General features: G+C 39.4%; 1 protein-coding gene across 2 annotated transcripts in view; it reads right to left on the minus strand.

Annotated features, from left to right (window-relative positions):
• Positions 1–19865, minus strand: part of PSPH (phosphoserine phosphatase) — a 150596-nt gene that overhangs the window by 49150 nt on the left and 81581 nt on the right. For both annotated transcript variants that reach the window (XM_053707456.1, XM_053707457.1), the window contains exon 4: positions 11502–11636. In XM_053707456.1, coding sequence (XP_053563431.1) covers positions 11502–11636 — 135 coding nt within the window. The remainder of the gene's footprint in view (positions 1–11501; positions 11637–19865) is intronic.

The following is a 19865-nucleotide window of genomic DNA, read 5'->3' on the forward strand; positions in this document are numbered from 1 at the left end:
CTTCCAGAGACTCAAACCAGAATGCCGCTGCAGCAGTGACAGGCGCAATGCATGCAAGAGGCTGTAATATAAAACCTTGTTGAACAAACATTTTCTTAAGGTAACCCTCTAATTTTTTATCCATTGGATCTGAGAAAGCACAACTATCCTCCACCGGGATAGTGGTACGCTTGGCTAAAGTAGAAACTGCTCCCTCCACCTTAGGGACCGTCTGCCATAAGTCTCGTGTGGTGGCGTTTATAGGGAACATTTTTCTAAATATCGGAGGAGGGGAAAAGGGCACACCAGGTCTATCCCACTCCTTGCTAATAATTTCTGTAAGCCTTTTTGGTATAGGAAAAACGTCAGTACACACCGGTACCGCATAGTATTTATCCAGCCTACATAATTTCTCTGGGATTGCCACCGTGTCACAATCATTCAGAGCCGCTAACACCTCCCCTAGCAACACGCGGAGGTTCTCAAGCTTAAATTTAAAATTTGAAATTTCTGAATCCGGTCTCCCCGAATCAGAACCGTCACCCACAGAATGAAGCTCTCCGTCCTCATGTTCTGCAAATTGTGACGCAGTATCAGACATGGCTCTCGTGTCATCGGCGCGCTCTGTCCTTAACCCAGAGCTATCGCACTTGCCTCTTAACTCGGGCATATTGTATAATACTTCTTTCATAACATTAGCCATATCATGTAAAGTGATTTGTAAGTGCCTTGATGTACTTGGCGCCTCAATCTCACGCACCTCCCGAGCGGGAGACGAAGGTACTGACACGTGAGGAGAGTTAGACGGCATAACTTCCCCCTCGTTGTCTGGTGATAATTTCTTTATCGGTACAGATTGACTTTTATTCAAAGTAATATCAATACAATTGGTACACATATTTCTATTGGGCTCCACATCGGCTTTTGAACATAATGAACAAGCAGATTCCTCTGTATCAGACATGTTTAAACAGACTAGCAATGAAGCTAGCAAGCTTGGAAATTACTTTCAATAAGTTTACAAGCAATATAAAAAACGCTGCAGCGCTTTTAAAAAAAACACAGTTGAATTAACAAAGAACTAATTCAGTTATAGTCAACAATTCTTAACGGTAAATGTATTAATTAGCAGAGGATTGCACCCATTAGCAAAAGGATGATTAACCCCTCAATACCCAAAAAACGGATATCAAATTAAGATTTAACGCTTTTATCACAGTCAAACACACTGTCACAGGTCTGCTGTGACTGATTACCTCCCTCAAAAACGAATTTTGAAGACCCCTGAGCTCTCTAGAGACGTCCTGGATCAAGGAGGAAGAAGCAGGAAGACTGTGCTAGAATTTTAACTGCGCAACAAGGCGCTAAAAAAAGGCCCCTCCCACTCATATTACAACAGTGGGAGACCTGATATAACGGTTTCTATGCAGAAAAATATGTTAGCCATGTGGAAAAAAATCATGCCCAAAAAGGATTTATCACCAAAGTACCTCACAAAACGAATAACATGTCAGTAAATGTTTTAAAAACAAACTTTTTCAATGTCATGCAAAGTTATCACTAAGCCTGCTACCAGTCGCTTCTACTGCAGATAAGGCTTAAGCATTATTTCAGTATTAACAGTATTTTCTCAGTCAAATTCTAGTCCCTAGAAAATAACTCAACTGCGCATACATTTATCAGCCTGATACCAGTCGCTACTACTGCATTTAAGGCTGTACTTACATCATGTGGGTAACAGCAGTGTTTTCTTAGTCAATTCCATTCCCAGAAAATATTGTACTGCACATACCTCATTTGCGGGGGACCCCGCATGCTATTCCCATTTTCTGAAGTTACCCCACTCCTCAGAATGTTGAGAACAGCCAGTGGATCTTAGTTACGCCTGCTAAGATCATAGAAAAACGCAGGCAGATTCTTCTTCCAAATACTGCCTGAGATAGAAAAAACAGCACACTCCGGTGCCATTTAAAATAACAAACTTTTGATTGAAGAATAATTAAGTAAAAACTCCAACTCCTCTCGCGACCTCCTTCTTTGTTGAGGGTTGCAAGAGAATGACTGGGTATGACATGTGAGGGGAGGAGCTATATAGCAGCTCTGCTTGGGTGATCCTCTTGCAACTTCCTGTTGGGAAGGAGAATATATCCCATAAGTAATGGATGACCCGTGGACTGAACACACTTAACAAGAGAAAGTTGGGTTTAATATCCCTTTATACAGCTAATGACACTAAACTAATAAAGCACAACTTATAACTTTGCAAACAATTAATAATGGTGATTAATAATTGTACGTGTAAGCAAGAAATATTTCTGTTTGTTCAAATGCTATCTGAACATCCACAAAAATGTAAGTAGTTTTTTTTTTTTTAATAAATACAAATCAAACAGTCTAGATCTGACATATGATCATGGCCATGGACTGGGGTATTAATGGTTGAGAGATATGCAATGTAAATTAACACAAAAGTTTGCATGATGGATTGAAATGGCTTTAAATGTAAAAGACATGTTAACACATAGGGGTCTATTTATTATTGTGCGGATGGACATGATACGATGTAGCGTATCATGTCCGACACACATTGATAAATGCCGTAAGCATACGCAGAACTACTGGTGCAATGCCGCCCCCTGCAGATTCGCGGCCGCTAGCAGGGGGTGTCAATCAACCCAATCGTATTCGATCGGGTTGATTTCTGTCCGCCGCCTCAGAGCAGGCGGACAGGTTATGGAGCAGCGGTCAGAGCTTGATAAATTGACCCCATTGTGTAAACCATTAGAAAAGCTCTTCCAGCAATCTGAAATGCAGCAGGGATTTTCCATTCCAGTCCTCACAGCCACTAACAGGCCACATTCTGAGGATGACCTTGGGTGAGAGAAGGTTAATAACCATGGTACTGATCAGCTGATTATTTAATCTGTGCTGATTATTTCAAACTGTAAATCTGGCCTATTTGGGTGTCCTGAGGACTGGAGCTGAAGAACCCTGGAATAGAGCTCAAGATCTGCTACACACATCAGCTTTTGGATTGGCTTATTGAATAGAGACTGTGTATTAAAATGATAGATTTTATTTTTTGGAGGCATAAGACATTTTTAGTACAAAAAAAAGACAAAATGTTTCTGCATTTCAAATGTTAAATACATATGTTCAACAGTTCTTGAGCTGCAGAAATCCTAGAAAGGAAACAAATAATGTACTATAATTACTCAGTGAGTCATCAAAGTGGTTTTTCAGTCTGTATATACATTTGATCATTTCTGTTCTATCTCGCTAGTTGCATTTTTCTACTTAGATGTTATGACATGTAGATGCATCAAATTGTCTAGTGTATCTTACATTCAGGCAGAGTTTCCAATTTACTTCTATTATCAACTTGGCTTTGTTCCCACATTATTCTTTGTTGAAGAGATACCTAGGTAGCATCTGGAGCACTAAATGACAGGAAATAGTGCTGCCATCTAGTGCTCTTACAAATGGATAACATTTTTACAAAAGATACCAAGCAAACAAAGAAAAATTGATAATAGAAGTTAATTAGAACGTTTTTTTAAATCGCATGCTCTATCCGAATCATGAATAAAAATTTGGGGTTTCATATTCCTTTAAAATTACAAACCTTTTCTATATTGTTAGGGACAGAAAATGCCCAACAGGGTGCAATATATCAGTTTTGATCTCTGATTTTGTAGCAGTAGAATGTGCGAGTCAATTCAGTGCTTGCACACAAATTTAGCATGCATGAAAACTACTTTTTTTTTGGAGTCAATGGAAGTTCATCGTGGCACCTCATGGCAAAGAACTCTCTGAGGATCTGAAAAAAAGAATTGTTGCTCTACATAAAGATGGCCTAGGCTATAAGAAGATTGCCAAGACCCTGAAACTGAGCTGCAGCACGGTGGGCAAGACCATACAGGTTCCACTCAGAACAGGCCTCGCCATGGTCGACCAAAGAAGTTGAGTGCACGTGCTCAGCGTCCAGAGGTTGTCTTTGGGAAATATATGTATGCGTGCTGCCAGCATTGCTGCAGAGGTTGAAGGGGTGGGGGTCAGCCTGTCAGTGCTCAGACCATACGCCGCACACTGCATCAAAATGGTCTGCATGGCTGTCGTCCCAGAAAGAAGCCTCTTCTAAAGATGATGCACAAGAAAGCCTGCAAACAGTTTTCTGAAGACAAGAAGACTAAGGACATGGATTACTGGAACCTTGTCCTGTGGTCCGATGAGACCAAGATAAACTTATTTGGTTCAGATGGTGTCAAGCGTGTGTGGCGGCAACCAGTTGAGAAGTACAAAGACAAGTGTGTCTTACCTACAGTCAAGCATGGTGGTGGGAGTGTCATGGCCTGGGCCTGCGTGAGTGCTGCCGGCACTGGGGAGTTACAGTTCATTGAGGGAACCATGAATGCCAACATGTACTATGACACACTGGGCCTTCGGAGACTGAGCCTCGGGGCAGTATTCCAACATGATAACGACCCCAAACACACCTCCAACACAACAACTGCCTTGCTAAAGAAGCTGAGGGTAAAGGTGATGGACTGGCCAAGCATGTCTCCAGACCTAAACCCTATTGAGCATCAGTGGGGCATCCTCAAACGGCTCTGTGATATAGTCATGGAGGAGTGGAAGAGGACTCCAGTGACAACTTTGGAACCAATTTGGACATTTCCACTGTGTACTCACTTTTGTTGCCAATGGTTTAGACATTAATGGCTGTGTGTTGAGTTATTTTGAGGGGACAGCAAATTTACACTGTTATACAGGCTGTACACTCACTACTTTACATTGTAGCAAAGTGTCCTTTTTTCAGTGTTGTCACATGAAAAGATATAATAAAATATTTACAAAAATGTGAGGGGTATACTCACTTTTGTGGTGAGATACTGTATCTAACCTATAAATGTTGCACAGATAAATTTTAATAAGGGTTCAGCACTTAAAGGGACAGAGATAGGGAAGACAATTCTAAAGGGATATTAAACAGTCTGTTTCATTGTTGTAATAAAAAACATAATTTATGTAAGAACTTACCTGATAAATTCATTTCTTTCATATTGGCAAGAGTCCATGAGCTAGTGACATATGGGATATACAATCCTACCAGGAAGGGCAAAGTTTCCCAAACCTCAAAATGCCTATAAATACACCCCTCACCACACCCACAATTCAGTTTAACGAATAGCCAAGCAGTGGGGTGATAAAGAAAGGAGTAGAAAGCATCAACAAAGGAAATTTGGAAATAATTGTGCTTTATACAAAAAATCATAACCACCATAAAAAGGGTGGGCCTCATGGACTCTTGCCAATATGAAAGAAATGAATTTATCAGGTAAGTTCTTACATAAATTATGTTTTCTTTCATGTAATTGGCAAGAGTCCATGAGCTAGTGACATATGGGATACCAATACCCAAGATGTGGAGTCTTCCACTCAAGAGTCACTAGAGAGGGAGGGAATAAAATAAAAACAGCCATATTCCGCTGAAAAAATAATCCACAACCCAAAGAATAAGTTATTTTCACTTTTGAAAGAAAAAAACTTAAATCAAAAGCAGAAGAATCAAACTGAAACAGCTGCCTGAAGAACTTTTCTACCAAAAATTGCTTCCGAAGAAGCAAATACATCAAAATGGTAGAATTTAGTAAATGTATGCAAAGAGGACCAAGTTGCTGCTTTGCAAATCTGATCAACTGAAGCTTCATTCTTAAAAGCCCACGAAGTGGAGACTGATCTAGTAGAATGAGCTGTAATTCTCTGAGGCGGGGTTTGTCCCGACTCCAAATAAGCTTGATGAATCAAAAGTTTCAACCAAGAAGCCAAGGAAATAGCAGAAGCTTTCTGACCTTTCCTAGGACCAGAAAATAAAACAAATAAACTGGAAGTCTTCCTGAAATTTTTAGTAGCTTCCACATAATATTTCAAAGCTCTTACCACTTCCAAAGAATGTAAGGATCTCTCCAAAGAATTCTTAGGATTAGGACACAAGGAAGGGACAACAATTTCTCTACTAATGTGGTTCGAATTCACAACCTTAGGTAAAAATTTAAAAGAAGTCCGCAAAACTGCCTTATCCTGATGAAAAATCAGAAAAGGAGACTCACAAGAAAGAGCAGATAGCTCAGAAACTCTTCTAGCAGAAGAAATAGCCAAAAGGAACAACACTTTCCAGGAAAGTAGTTTAATGTCCAAAGAATGCATAGGCTCAAATGGAGGAGCCTGTAAAGCCTTCAGAACCAAATTAAGACTCCAAGGAGGAGAAATTGATTTAAGGACAGGCTTAATACGAACTAAAGCTTGTACAAAACAGTGAATATCAGGAAGTATAGCAATCTTTCTGTGAAATAAAACAGAAAGAGCGGAGATTTTTCCTTTCAAGGAACTTGCAGACAAAACCTTATCCAAACCATCCTGAAGGAACTGTAAAATTCTAGGAATTCTAAAAGAATGCCAGGAGAATTTATGAGAAGAACACCATGAAATGTAAGTCTTCCAAACTCTATAATACATCTTTCTAGAGACAGATTTACGAGCTTGTAACATAGTATTAAACACTGAGTCAGAGAAACCTCTATGACTTAGAACTAAGCGTTCAATTTCCATACCTTCAAATTTAATGATTTGAGATCCTGATGGAAAAACGGACCTTGAGATAGTAGGTCGGGCCGTAACGGAAGTGGCCAAGGCGGGCAACTGGACATCTGAACCAGATCCGCATACCAAAACCTGTGTGGCCATGCTGGAGCCACCAGCAACACAAAAGACTGTTCCATGATGATTTTGGAAAACACTCATGGAAGGAGAACTAAAGGCGTGAAGATATAAGCAGGATGATAATACCAAGGAAGTGTCAGCGCATCCACTGCTTCCGCCTGAACATCCCTGGACCTGGACAGGTATCTGGGAAGTTTCTTGTTTAGATGAGAGGCCATGAGATCTACCTCTGGAGGACCCCCCATCTGAACAATCTGAGAAAAAAACATCTGGATGGAGAAACCACTCCCCTGGATGTAAAGTCTAGCGGTTGAGATAATCCGCTTCCCAATTGTCTACACCTGGGATATGCACCGCAGAGATTAGACAGGAGCTGGATTCCACCCAAACAAGTATTCAAGATACTTTTTTTTCATAGCTTGGGGACTGTGAGTCCCACCCTGATGATTGACATATGCCACTGTTGTGATAATGTCTGTCTGAAAACAAATGAACGGTTCTCTCTTTAACAGAGGCCAAAACTGAAGAGCTCTGAGAATTGCACGGAGTTCTAAAATATGTATTGGAAATCTCGCCTCTTGAGATTTCCAAACCCCTTGTGCTGTCAGAGATCCTCAAACAGCTCCCCAACCTGAAAAACTCGCATCTGTTGTGATCACAGTCCAGGTTGGCCAAACAAAAGAAGCCCCTTGAACAAAATGATGGTGATCTATCCACCATGTCAGAGAGTGTCGTACATTGGGATTTAAGGATATTAAATTGAGATATCTTTGTAATCCCTGCACCATTGATTCAGCATACAAAGCTGAAGAGGTCTCATGTGAAAATGAGCAAAGGGAATCGCGTCCGATGCTGCAGTCATGAGACCTAAAACTTCCATGCACATAGCCACTGAAGGGAATGACTGAGACTGAAGGTGCCGGCAGGCTGCAACCAATTTTAAACGTCTCTTGTCTGTTAGAGACAGAGTCATGGACACTGAATCTATCTGGAAGCCTAAAAAGGTGATTCGTGTGAGATTCTGCAGTACGTAAAGATTGAGCTAGTACCAAGATATCGTCCAAATAAGGAAACACAGCAATACCCTGTTCTCTGATTACAGAGAGTAGGACACCCAGAACCTTTGAAAAGATTCTTGGAGCGGTTGCTAGGCCAAATGGCAGAGCAACAAATTGGTAATGCTTGTCTAGAAAAGAGAATCTCAGAAACTGAATATGTTCTGGATGAATCGGAATATGAAGGTATGCATCCTGCAAGTCAATTGTAGACATATAATGTCCTTGCTGAACAAAAGGCAGAATAGTCCTTATAGTCACCATCTTGAAAATTGGTACTCTAACATAACAATTCAAAATTTTCAGATCCAGAACTGGTCTGAATAAATTTTCCTTCTTTGGGACAATGAATAGATTTGACTAAAACCCCAAACCTTGTTCCAGAAGAGGAACTGGCATGATTACCCCTGAAGACTCCAGGTCTGAAACACAGTACAGGAAAGCCTGAGCTTTTACTGGATTTTACTGGGATACGTGAGAGAAAAAATCTTCTCACAGGAGGTCTTACTCTGAATCCTATTCGATACCCTTTAGAGATAATGCTCTGAATCCATTGATTTTGAACAGATTTTATCCAAATATCCTTGAAAAACCTTAATCTGCCCCCTACCAGCTGAGCTGGAATGAGGGCCGCACCTTAATGCGGACTTAGGGGCTGACTTGGTTTTCTAAAAGGCTTGGATTTATTCCAATTTGAGGAAGGTTTCCAATTGGAGGCAGATTCCTTGGGGGGAGGATAGAGTTTTCATTCCCTATTCTGACAAAAGGAACGAAAACGGTTAGAAGCCTTAGATTTACCCTTAGGTTTTTTTATTCTGAGGCAGAAAAACTCCTTTTCCCCCAGTAACAGTAGAATCCAAATGAGAACGAAATAAAAGATTTACCTTGGAAAGAAAGAGATAGTAATCTAGATTTAGATGTCATATCAGCATTCCAAGATTTAAGCCACAAAGCTCTTCTAGCTAATATAGCTAAAGACATGGATCTAACATCACAAATAAAATGATTAGCATGTTGCAGTAAGCAAATAACGCTAGATATGTCAGAATCCAATTCTTGTTGCGCTAAATTCTCCAACCAGAAAGTTGATGCAGCCGCAACATCAGCCAAAGAAATAGCAGGTCTGAGAAGATAGATGACCTGAATATAAATAGGCCTTCCTTAGATAAGATTCAAGCTTCCTATCTAAAGGATCCTTAAAGGAAGTACTATCTACCATAGGAATAGTAGTACGTTTAGCAAGAGTAGAAATAGCCCCATCAATTTTGGGGATCTTTTCCCAAAACTCTATAAATTTTGCTGGCAAAGGATACAATATTTTAAACCTTAAAAAAGGAATAAAAGAAGTACCTGGCGTATTCCATTCCTTAGAATCATATCAGAAAATAGGAAAAAAAACTCCTGGAGAAACCACAGGAGGTTTTAAAAACAGCATTTAAACGTTTATTAGACTGAACGTCAAGAGGACTGGTTACCTCAATATCCAAAGTAATTAACACTTCTTAATAAAGAACACATATACTCAATTTTAAATAAATAAGTAGATTTGTCAGTGTCAATGTCTGAGGAGGATCTTCTGAATCAGATAGATCCTCATCAGAAGAGGATAAATTATCATATTGTTGGTCATTTGAAATTTCATCAACTAAATGAGAAGTTTCAAAAGACCTATTACATTTATTTGAAGGTGGAAATGCAGACAAAACCTTCAGAATAGAATCGGAAACAAATTCTTTAAAAATTTACAGGTATATTATGCACATTAGAAGTTGAAGAAACTGCAACTGGCAATGTACTGTTACTGATGGACACATTATCTGAATGTAAAAGTTTATCAAAACAACTATTACAAATGACATTCGGCGACATAATTTATACAACTTTACAACAAATGCATTTAGCTTTTGTAGAACCGATGTCAAGCAGCAATGTTCCAGCAGAAGCTTCTGAGGCAGGGTCAAAGTGAGACATCTTGCAAAATGTAAGAGAAAAAAACAACATATAAAGCAAAATTATCTATTTCCTTATATGACAGTTTCAGGAATGGGAAAAAATGCAAATAGCATAGCCCTCTGATAGAGAAAAAATCAAGAGGCAAACATCAATGGGGTATTGAAATAATGAAAAAGTTTGGCGCCAAAAAAATGACGCACAACGTAACTAAACTTTTTTGGCGCCAAAAAATAACCGGAAATGACACACTTGCGTCACTAAAGACGCAACCGTGTGAAAGGTCTCGGTGTCAAGTATGACGCCGGAAATGACGAAGTGTCATAGACGTACCTTTTCGCGCCAAAAAAATTTTCACGCCAAAAAATGACGCAATAAAGTTTAGCATTTTTCGCACCCGCGGGCCTAATACCGCCCGCAATTTGTAAGAAGTAGTCAATTGAAAAAAAGACTAAACCCTAGGTAAGAAATAAATTTCATTTTTAAAAGATGTTTATATTCCCCAAATATGAAACTGACAGTCTGCAGAAGGAAATACATGAACCTGACTCATGGCAAATATAAGTACAATACATATATTTAGAACTTTATATAAATGCATAAAGTGCCAAACCATAGCTGGGGTGCCTTAAGTAATAAAAAACATACTTACCAAAAGACACCCATCCACATATAGCAGATAGCCAAACCAGTACAGAAACAGTTATCAGTAGAGGTAATGGTATATGAGAGTATATCGTCGATCTGAAAAGGGAGGTAGGAGATGAATCTCTACGACCGATAACAGAGAACTTATGAAATAGACCCCCGTTAGGGAAATCATCGTATTCAATAAGTGAAACTCCCTTCACGTCCCTCTGACATTCGCTGTACTATGAAAGGAATCGGGCTTCAACAATGCTGAGAAGCGCATATCAACGTAGAAATCTTAGCACAAACTTACTTCACCACCTCCATAGGAGGCAAAGTTTGTAAAACTGAATTGTGGGTGTGGTGAGGGGTGTATTTATAGGCATTTTGAGGTTTGGGAAACTTTGCCCCTCCTGGTAGGATTGTATATCCCATATGTCACTAGCTCATGGACTCTTGCCAATTACATGAAAGAAAGAAGCACTAAGCGGGGAGGGGGGGGGGGGGGTACTTCACTTGTGCAATGTCCATTACTTCCTGAGGCTAGGGTCTCTATAGGAAGGCTTATCTAGCTTAATGTCATAAATCTTCTAGAGTAACTTAAGCTGGTTTACTATACAGATAATGTTAGAGAGCATAGTGAGTCTGTTTTGCTCATGCTCACAAGATGCAGATTGCAAGTGCTCATTTTCAAGAAAACAAGCAAGTTGTTTCTTTTTATGTTTACTTTGATTTCACATATTTGTTTTTACTAAAGAAGTATGGTTTCATATCCCTTTAAACAACTTTCTGTTTTACTTATATTATCAAATTGGCTTCATTCCATTGATATCCTTTTTGAAGGCACTACTGGAGCTTGCTGAACACTTTAGGTTATTATTACCAAGCAGCGAAAACAGGAGTTAAGAAGCATTTATCTTAAGACCGCTGCTCCTTAACTCGTCCGCCACCTTTTAGGTGGCAGACTGCAATCATCCCGATCAGATACGATCGGGATGATTGACAATGTGCAGGAGGCGGCATTGCACAAGCATTTCACAAGAAACTGTCCCTTTAAATGCAATAAGAAACAATATGTTGGATAAATTCAACAGCATGTATCATATATAGAAAATAATTTCAGTGTTCGAATTTAGTGATGTTCAGTTACCGATCAGTGTCACTTACTTGATCCCTTCAGTAAGTCTTGGAGGATGTTCAGTTATCAATGCCTGTACTTGCTCTCTTGAAGGCCGAATTAATGCCAATCTCTCTGTTAGAGCTGCCCTAAATGTCAGAGATCCTCCCATTGCTTTTCGTGTCCTGTAGAGTAATAAAGCACACATATCCAGGTGAGAATCTTATGCAAACTTTAATTAACAAAAGCATAGATGCAATGCATTTAAAATAGGAAAAAAAGAAATGAATAGTCCAAATTTCAATTTTCAAAAGTATGCACAGCGTAGTACTCCCCAACATTCGCTCTCACATATTACTAGAATTTCTTTAAGAAATAAAGTAGGGATAGACTGATATATCGGAGCGGCCGATATTTGGAATTTCTGAAATAATCGGTATCGGCCAGAAACTTACCGATATGGAGCAAATCAAAAGAGATTTAGCTCTGTGTACTTCAGGAAAACTATGAAGTTTTAAGTCACACAAATCCTCACACAAATCATCTATAGCACATACTGTATAAACTGGACATATCATCTAATAATAAATAGCACTGATAACAGAGTCCAAGCCCAGGTGTTCCTGGGAGCTCAGTTACCAACTACCATACCCCCAATGGCAGGCATGTAGAGGGACTTGCATAAACAAAGATATATGATTTGTGAAATGGAAAATGTGATCTTTAAGTGACACTTAAAGCTACATAGTTTCCCTGAAGTACATAGAGTTAAATTACTTTTGATTTGCTCATAGGGGTCAGCAATACATAAAATCAATTTGCTTGCTAATTGCTGTCACAAATAGAACACTATTTGTTGCATTCTGATAAATTTTACACATTTGAAAAACATTTCACTAAAGCTGCTATATTTGACGATTTTTTAATTTAAATATTTTATTTTCCCCTTTCATGGGCATAGAAAAAAACATTTAAAAAATGATAGTTCAGGCACATGAATTAAATGTCCACAACAACAAACCTTGAGTAGAAAGCTATGCAGTATAGGAGACTTGTATCAATATTCTCTAGCAGTGGATAACAATGCTCTGAACATTAGGTGGCACTGTTACACAAGTATAAAACTGCCCATAAGTGACATAATAAAGAAACTTATAGTTCACTCCTCAGTACCAGGGAAGGTATTTGCAATCCAGTAAATATATGAGCATATTAAAAATAAAAGAAAATAAATAAATCTAGCACTGATATTCCAGCATGTCCTTTCTTTCCCTGTCAAGTGGCAGTATATATACAGTATATATATTTTTACTTTACTTTTAACCCTTATCTGTAAAGTGTACCAAGTGTGTGTTTTTAGTGAAGTGGCAGCAATATATTAAAAAAACAGAAGCCGTTTAACAGGAGAACATGCTGAAATGTTATGCTTTCTGCACTATAATGTTTTTCTACTTAACTGGGAGTATTAATTAAATTGTGTAGTGTCTAGCTTTGCAGTAGTGATTTAAATTTATTTTATATCAGTGTGCAGTTTAAAAGGGATTTATGCCATTTTTCTATGTTTTGGGATGCAATTTAATAAGTTAATTTTCAAGCACTTAATTTTTCCCAGTTTACTTTAAATGTTTAAAATTTTAATAAGCATGTTCAGTTTATACCAGATTTCTGTAGAAATTGTGATGATTTTTCAAAACTTTAAATGTACAGAATATCGGCCCCTGTTATTGGTTATCGGCCTGAAAGGCTGTCAATAATCGGTATCGGCCCTGAAAAAACGATATTGGTCTATCCCTAAAATAAAGTATTTATATAAATCACAGATATGTCTCTTTGAATTCCACCCATCATTTGCCTTATTTGGAGGAGCCAATCTGGGCTTGAGTCTGCTGCTAACAATGCTAGCCCCAGTCATAATGCTAGTATGAAGTGCACTGTTTTACAGTTATCAGTTATCAATTAAAGTCAATAAGGAAAATATATGTAACAGGGTTAGCCTTTCAAATTCTGTACTGTGCATTTCAAGTTCTGAGGTACTGTATATTAAAGTGATGGTAAATGAAGAATGATTAAAATAGACATATGAAATTCTTGTTGAATAAAACATATAGCGGTACCTTTACTTTATTGTAACATTGTTCCTGACGGGGTTAAAAATGCTCCATACTTTATCCTCCTCGTGCCCCCCGCACCTCTGCCATTTTGAACAAAGCCTTTTTTCCCAGCAATGATGCATTCACCGCTCATCCATTGATTGTGCGAGCCATAAGGCAATAATCTGATTCTTGCCTTATGACTCGCACAAACATTAGATGAGCAGTGAAACCGTCACCGCTGGAAAAAAGCTTTATTTAAAGTGGGTCGGCAGTGGTGACGGCGAGGAGGATATACTGAAAATGAGGCAAAATAAAAAATGAAAGTATATTGCAAAGTTATTTCATTACAGATATCTACACAATTTAAATAAAAATTCTCATGGTGCTTAATGTTCCTTTTAATCATAGCAGGAAGTCACAGGAATAGGTTCTGGGTACCTGTCAGTATACAGGAACAGGCAAAGACCAGCAGGAGTCAAGTACAAAATACAGCCAGCGAGGCCCAGTTTTAGAAGCAGGCCAGGTACAGATAATGTACCAAAAACTTAAATCCTAGATAAATGCAACAGTGCCAAATAAAAAATAAAAATTGCATTTATTGTAAATATATGGCTTGCAGTTGTAATGCTGGGTAAACAGGACAGGTTCAAATAATAGCTAGTGGCTACAATAGTGGGTATGACAGAAATAGATCAATAGTATGATCAGAAGCCATCATGGCAGATAAAGACAGTAATTATCAATAGTAGGAGATGAAAAGCAGGATCCAAATGACTGGAAAAGACCAGCTTACACAATTATAGGTATTGCAGGTACAGAAAGCAACAGAAAGAGTAGACCACCAGAAGTAATGGTCAGTGGATACCAGAGCAGCTAAAGCCCGCAGGAAACTAGTAACATCTATTGGCAGCTGTGTTCTGCTGGCCTCTTATGGGCCAACAGAACACAGTAGCATGAACTGGTAAGAAGGACACAAAGCAGAAGTACAGGCTAAGGGGTCAATTTATCAAGCTCCGAAGGCTCACCGGAAACAGACGTTATGAAGCAGCGGTCTAAAGACTGCTGCTCCATAACCTGTCCGCTTGCTCTGAGGCGGCGGACAGAAATCAACCCGATTGAATATGATCGGGTTGATTGACACCCCCTGCTAGAGGCCGATTGGCCGTGAATCTGCAGGGGGCAGCATTGCACCAGCAGTTCACAAGAACTGCTGGTACAATGATAAATGCTGACAGTGCATGCTGTCTGCATTTATCGATGTGCAGCGGACATGATCCGCTATATCGGATAATATCCGCTCGCACCATAGTAAATAGGCCCCATAACATAGTGGATGGTGCCACAGATCCCGGGGGTCCTCCGGTGTCTACTTCTTTTCTTAATTAATACTGCAGACAGAAACCCACAATGGTGTAGTACATACGGTTAAAGAATCATCAAAAAGGAAAATACTCACAAGGAGTTAGTATCCAAAACTCTGAATCTTTATTGCGTGCCAAGCAGATCAGTACAAATGATCAAGCTCTCTTCAAAGTATTTAAGAGTGTGCTATTAAAGCAATTTTAATATTCTTTTAAAAGAAGCATTTAACAAGCTCAATGCTTTTTCCAACGATTCTTTAACGTCTTTTTCAAAAGCAATAAGTTAACAGGAGCTCCTCTGGATCTGCACCACCATCTGCTACATTTATTCGACTTAAACAGTTCTGGGAGAAACTGATGGAGATAGCGGTCCCTACACAGAGGCGAGTACTTTTTAATCATAAACTTGATTGTTATATTTAGATTTATATTCTTTTTCGTCTAACCAGATTATTTTTCACTTCAGATTTTGACTGACAGCTAGATATTGTCATACCGCCGCCGTGCTCCTCCCAGCCGTTGCCATGGCAGCATCTGGTTGTTATGTGGCGCACGGCGGTGACATCATCACTGCACCGTGATTGCTGCTCTGCTCATTTCCAGTACACCTGTGCCTACACCTGGGCGTGAGCCTGCCCCTATTTAAGGTAGGCAGTCTGTAAGTGCCCTAGTATAGGTGTACCTGTATGTACTCATGGGTGCTATTTTTTGCTATTTACTATTGTGCTTTACTGGACTGCCTGTTTATTACTGAAACCTGCATTCCCTATTGACCATTCTACTGCTTAACCCTTTTGATACTCAGAAAGATTGGACTGCCTGCTTGTTACTAAAACCTGCATTGCTTATCGACTATTCTACTGTTTAACCCTTTTGATACTCAGAAAGATTGGACTGCCTGCTTGTTACTGAATCCTGCATTTCCTAATGACCATTCATTTGCTAAACACTTTAAATCTCAGAAACATTGGACTGCCTCATCTCACTAATCACTGCACTGTCTGGTGAGCATTTCTTTTATTTTTGTGTTTCTCATGGGCATAGTACGGTCTGCTTACTTCTGAACCCCAATAATCAGAAAGTTGGGCGACGTTGGGTCCCTGGTTGCTTTTGTTGATGACTTGAATACCACTACCAACCATATCAGATTTAAGTTGGGATGGAGTGAAGAAAGTATAACATTTCTAGACACAAGAATTATCTAAATCTGGTTTACAAGTAGATTTGTATAGGAAAGAAACTGACCGTAACAGTCTTTTGTGTTATAATAGTGCCTATCCCCCTTCTCTATTTAAAGCCCTCCCTAGGAGTCAATTCCCCCACCACACCCACAATTCAGTTTAACGAATAGCCAAGAAGTGGGGTGATAAGAAAGGAGCGAAAGCATCAACAAGGAATTGGAATAATTGTGCTTTATACAAAAAAAATCATAACCACCACAAAAAGGGTGGGCCTCATGGACTCTTGCCAATATGAAAGAAATGAATTTATCAGGTAAGCTCTTACATAAATTATGTTTTCTTTCATGTAATTGGCAAGAGTCCATGAGCTAGTGACGTATGGGATAGCAAATACCCAAGATGTGAAGATGTGGAACTCCACGCAAGAGTCACTAGAGAGGGAGGGATAAAAATAAAGACAGCCAATTCCGCTGAAAAAAGAATCCACAACCCAAATCAAAAAGTTTTAATCTTATAATGAAAAAAACTGAAATTATAAGCAGAAGAATCAAACTGAAACAGCTGCCTGAAGAACTTTTCTACCAAAAACTGCTTCTGAAGAAGAAAAAACATCAAAATGGTAGAATTTAGTAAAAGTATGCAAAGAAGACCAAGTTGCTGCTTTGCAAATCTGATCAACAGAAGCTTCATTCTTAAAAGCCCAGAAGGTAGAAACTGACCTAGTAGAATGAGCCGTAATCCTCTGAGGCGGGGATTTACCCGACTCCACATAAGCATGATGAATCAAAAGTTTTAACCAAGAAGCCAAAGAAATAGCAGAAGCTTTCTGACCTTTCTTAGGACCAGAAAAGATAACAAATAGACTAGAAGTCTTTCTGAAATCTTTAGTAGCTTCAACATAATATTTCAAAGGTCTTACCACATCCAAAGAATGCAAAGATTTTTCCAAATAATTCTTAGGATTAGGACACAATGAAGGGACAACAATTTCTCTACTAATGTTGTTGGAATTCACAACCTTAGGTAAAAATTTAAATGAAGTCCGCAAAACCGCCTTATCCTGATGAAAAATCAGAAAAGGAGACTCACAAGAAAGAGCAGATAACTCAGAAACTCTTCTAGCAGAAGAAATAGCCAAAAACAACACATTCCAAGAAAGTAACTTAATATCCAGAGAATGCATAGGCTCAAACGAAGGAGCCTGTAGAGCTCTCAAAACCAAATTAAGACTCCAAGGAGGAGAGATTGACTTAATGACAGGCTTGATACGAACCAAAGCCTGTACAAAACAACGAATGTCAGGAAGATTAGCAATTTTTCTGTGAAACAGAACAGAAAGTGCAGAGATTTGTCCTTTCAAGGAACTTGCAGACAAACCCTTATCCAAACCATCCTGAAGAAACTGTAAAATTCTAGGAATTCTAAAAGAATGCCAAGAGAACTTATGAGAGGAACACCATGAAATGTAAGTCTTCCAAACTCGGTAATAAATCCTTCTAGACACAGATTTACGAGCCTGCAACATAGTATTGATCACTGAGTCAGAGAAACCTCTATGACTAAGTACTAAGCGTTCAATCTCCATACCTTCAAATTTAATGATTTGAGATCCTGATGGAAAAATGGACCTTGAGATAGGTCTGGCCTTAACGGAAGTAGCCAAGGTTGGTGACTGGACATCCGAACAAGATCCGCATACCAAAACCTGTGTGGCCATGCTGGAGCCACCAGCAGTACAAACGAACGTTCCATTATGATTTTGGAAATCACTCTTGGAAGAAGAACTAGAGGCGGAAAGATATAAGCAGGTTGATAATTCCAAGGAAGTGACAACGCATCCACTGCTTACGCCTGAGGATCCCTGGATCTGGACAGATACCTGGGAAGTTTCCTGTTTAGATGAGAAGCCATCAGATCTATTTCTGGAAGCCCCCATATCTGAACAATTTGAAGAAACACATCTGGGTGAAGAGACCATTCTCCCGGATGTAAAGTCTGGCGACTGAGACAATCCACTTCCCAATTGTCTATACCTGGGATATGAACCGCAGAGATTAGACAAGAGCTGGATTCCGCCCATGCAAGTATCCGAGATACTTCTTTCATAGCCTGAGGACTGTGAGTCCCACCTTGATGATTGACATACGCCACGGTCGTGACATTGTCTGTCTGAAAACAAATAAACGATTCTCTCTTCAGAAGAGGCAAGAACTGAAGAGCTCTGAAAATCGCACGGAGTTCCAAAATATTGATTGGTAATCTCGCCTCTTGAGATTTCCAAACCCCCTGCGCTGTCAGAGATCCCCAGACAGCTCCCCAACCTGAAAGACTCGCATCTGTTGAAATCACAGTCCAGGTTGGACGAAGAAAAGAGGCCCCTTGAACTAAACACTGGTGATTTAACCACCACGTCAGAGAGTGTTGAACATTGGGCTTTAAGGATATTAATTGTGATATCTTTGTATAATCCCGGCACCATTGATTCAGCATTATTATTATTGGTTATTTGTAGAGCGCCAGCAGATTCCACAGCGCTAGCATGCAAAGCTGAAGAGGTCTCATGTGAAAACGAGCAAAGGGGATCGCGTCCGATGCTACAGTCATGAGACCTAAAACTTCCATGCACATAGCTACTGAAGGGAATGATTGAGACTGAAGGTTCCGACAAGCTGAAACCAATTTCAGACGTCTTTTGTCTGTTAAAGACAAAGTCATGGATACTGAATCTATCTGGAAGCCTAAAAAGGTTACCCTTGTCTGAGGAATCAAGGAACTTTTTGGTAAATTGATCCTCCAACCATGTTCTTGAAGAAACAACACAAGTTGATTCGTGTGAGATTCTGCAGAATGTAAAGACTGAGCAAGTACCAAGATATCGTCCAAATAAGGAAAAACCGCAATACCCCGCTCTCTGATTACAGAGAGAAGGGCACCGAGAACCTTTGAAAAGATCCTTGGAGCTGTTGCTAGGCCAAAAGGAAGAGCAACAAATTGGTAATGCTTGTCTAGAAAAGAGAATCTCAGGAACTGATAGTGATCTGGATGAATTGTAATATGAAGATAAGCATCCTGTAAATCTATTGTGGATATATAATGCCCTTGCAGAACAAAAGGCAGAATAGTCCTTATAGTCACCATCTTGAATATTGGTATTCTTACATAACGATTCAAAATTTTTAGATCCAGAACTGATCTGAAAGAATTCTCTTTCTTTTGTACAATGAACAGATTTTGAATAAAACCCCAGACCCCGTTCCAGATATGGAACTGGCACAACTACCTCAGAAGACTCCAGGTCTGAAACACACTTCAGGAAAGCCTGAGCCTTTACTGGGTTCACTGGAATGCGTGAGAGAAAAAACCTTCTCACAGACGGTCTTACCTTGAAACCTATTCTGTACCCTTGAGAAACAATGTTCTGAATCCAATGATTTTGGACTGAATTGATCCAAACATCTTTGAAAAATCGTAGCCTGCCCCCTACCAGCTGTGCTGGACTGAGGGCCGCACCTTCATGCGGACTTGGGGACTGGTTTTGATTTTCTAAAGGGCTTGGATTTATTCCAGACTGGAGAAGGCTTCCAATTGGAAGCTGTTCCTTTAGGGGAAGGGTCAGGCTTCTGTTCCTTATTCTGACGAAAGGAACGAAAACAGTTAGCAGCCCTAAATTTACCCTTAGTTTTTTTATCCTGAGGCAAAAAAGCTCCCTTCCCCCCAGTGACAGTTGAAATTATAGAATCCATCTGAGAACCAAATAATTTATTACCCTGGAAAGAAAG

This window comes from Bombina bombina, chromosome 3 (genome assembly GCF_027579735.1).
Source record: "Bombina bombina isolate aBomBom1 chromosome 3, aBomBom1.pri, whole genome shotgun sequence".
NCBI lineage: Eukaryota > Metazoa > Chordata > Amphibia > Anura > Bombinatoridae > Bombina > Bombina bombina.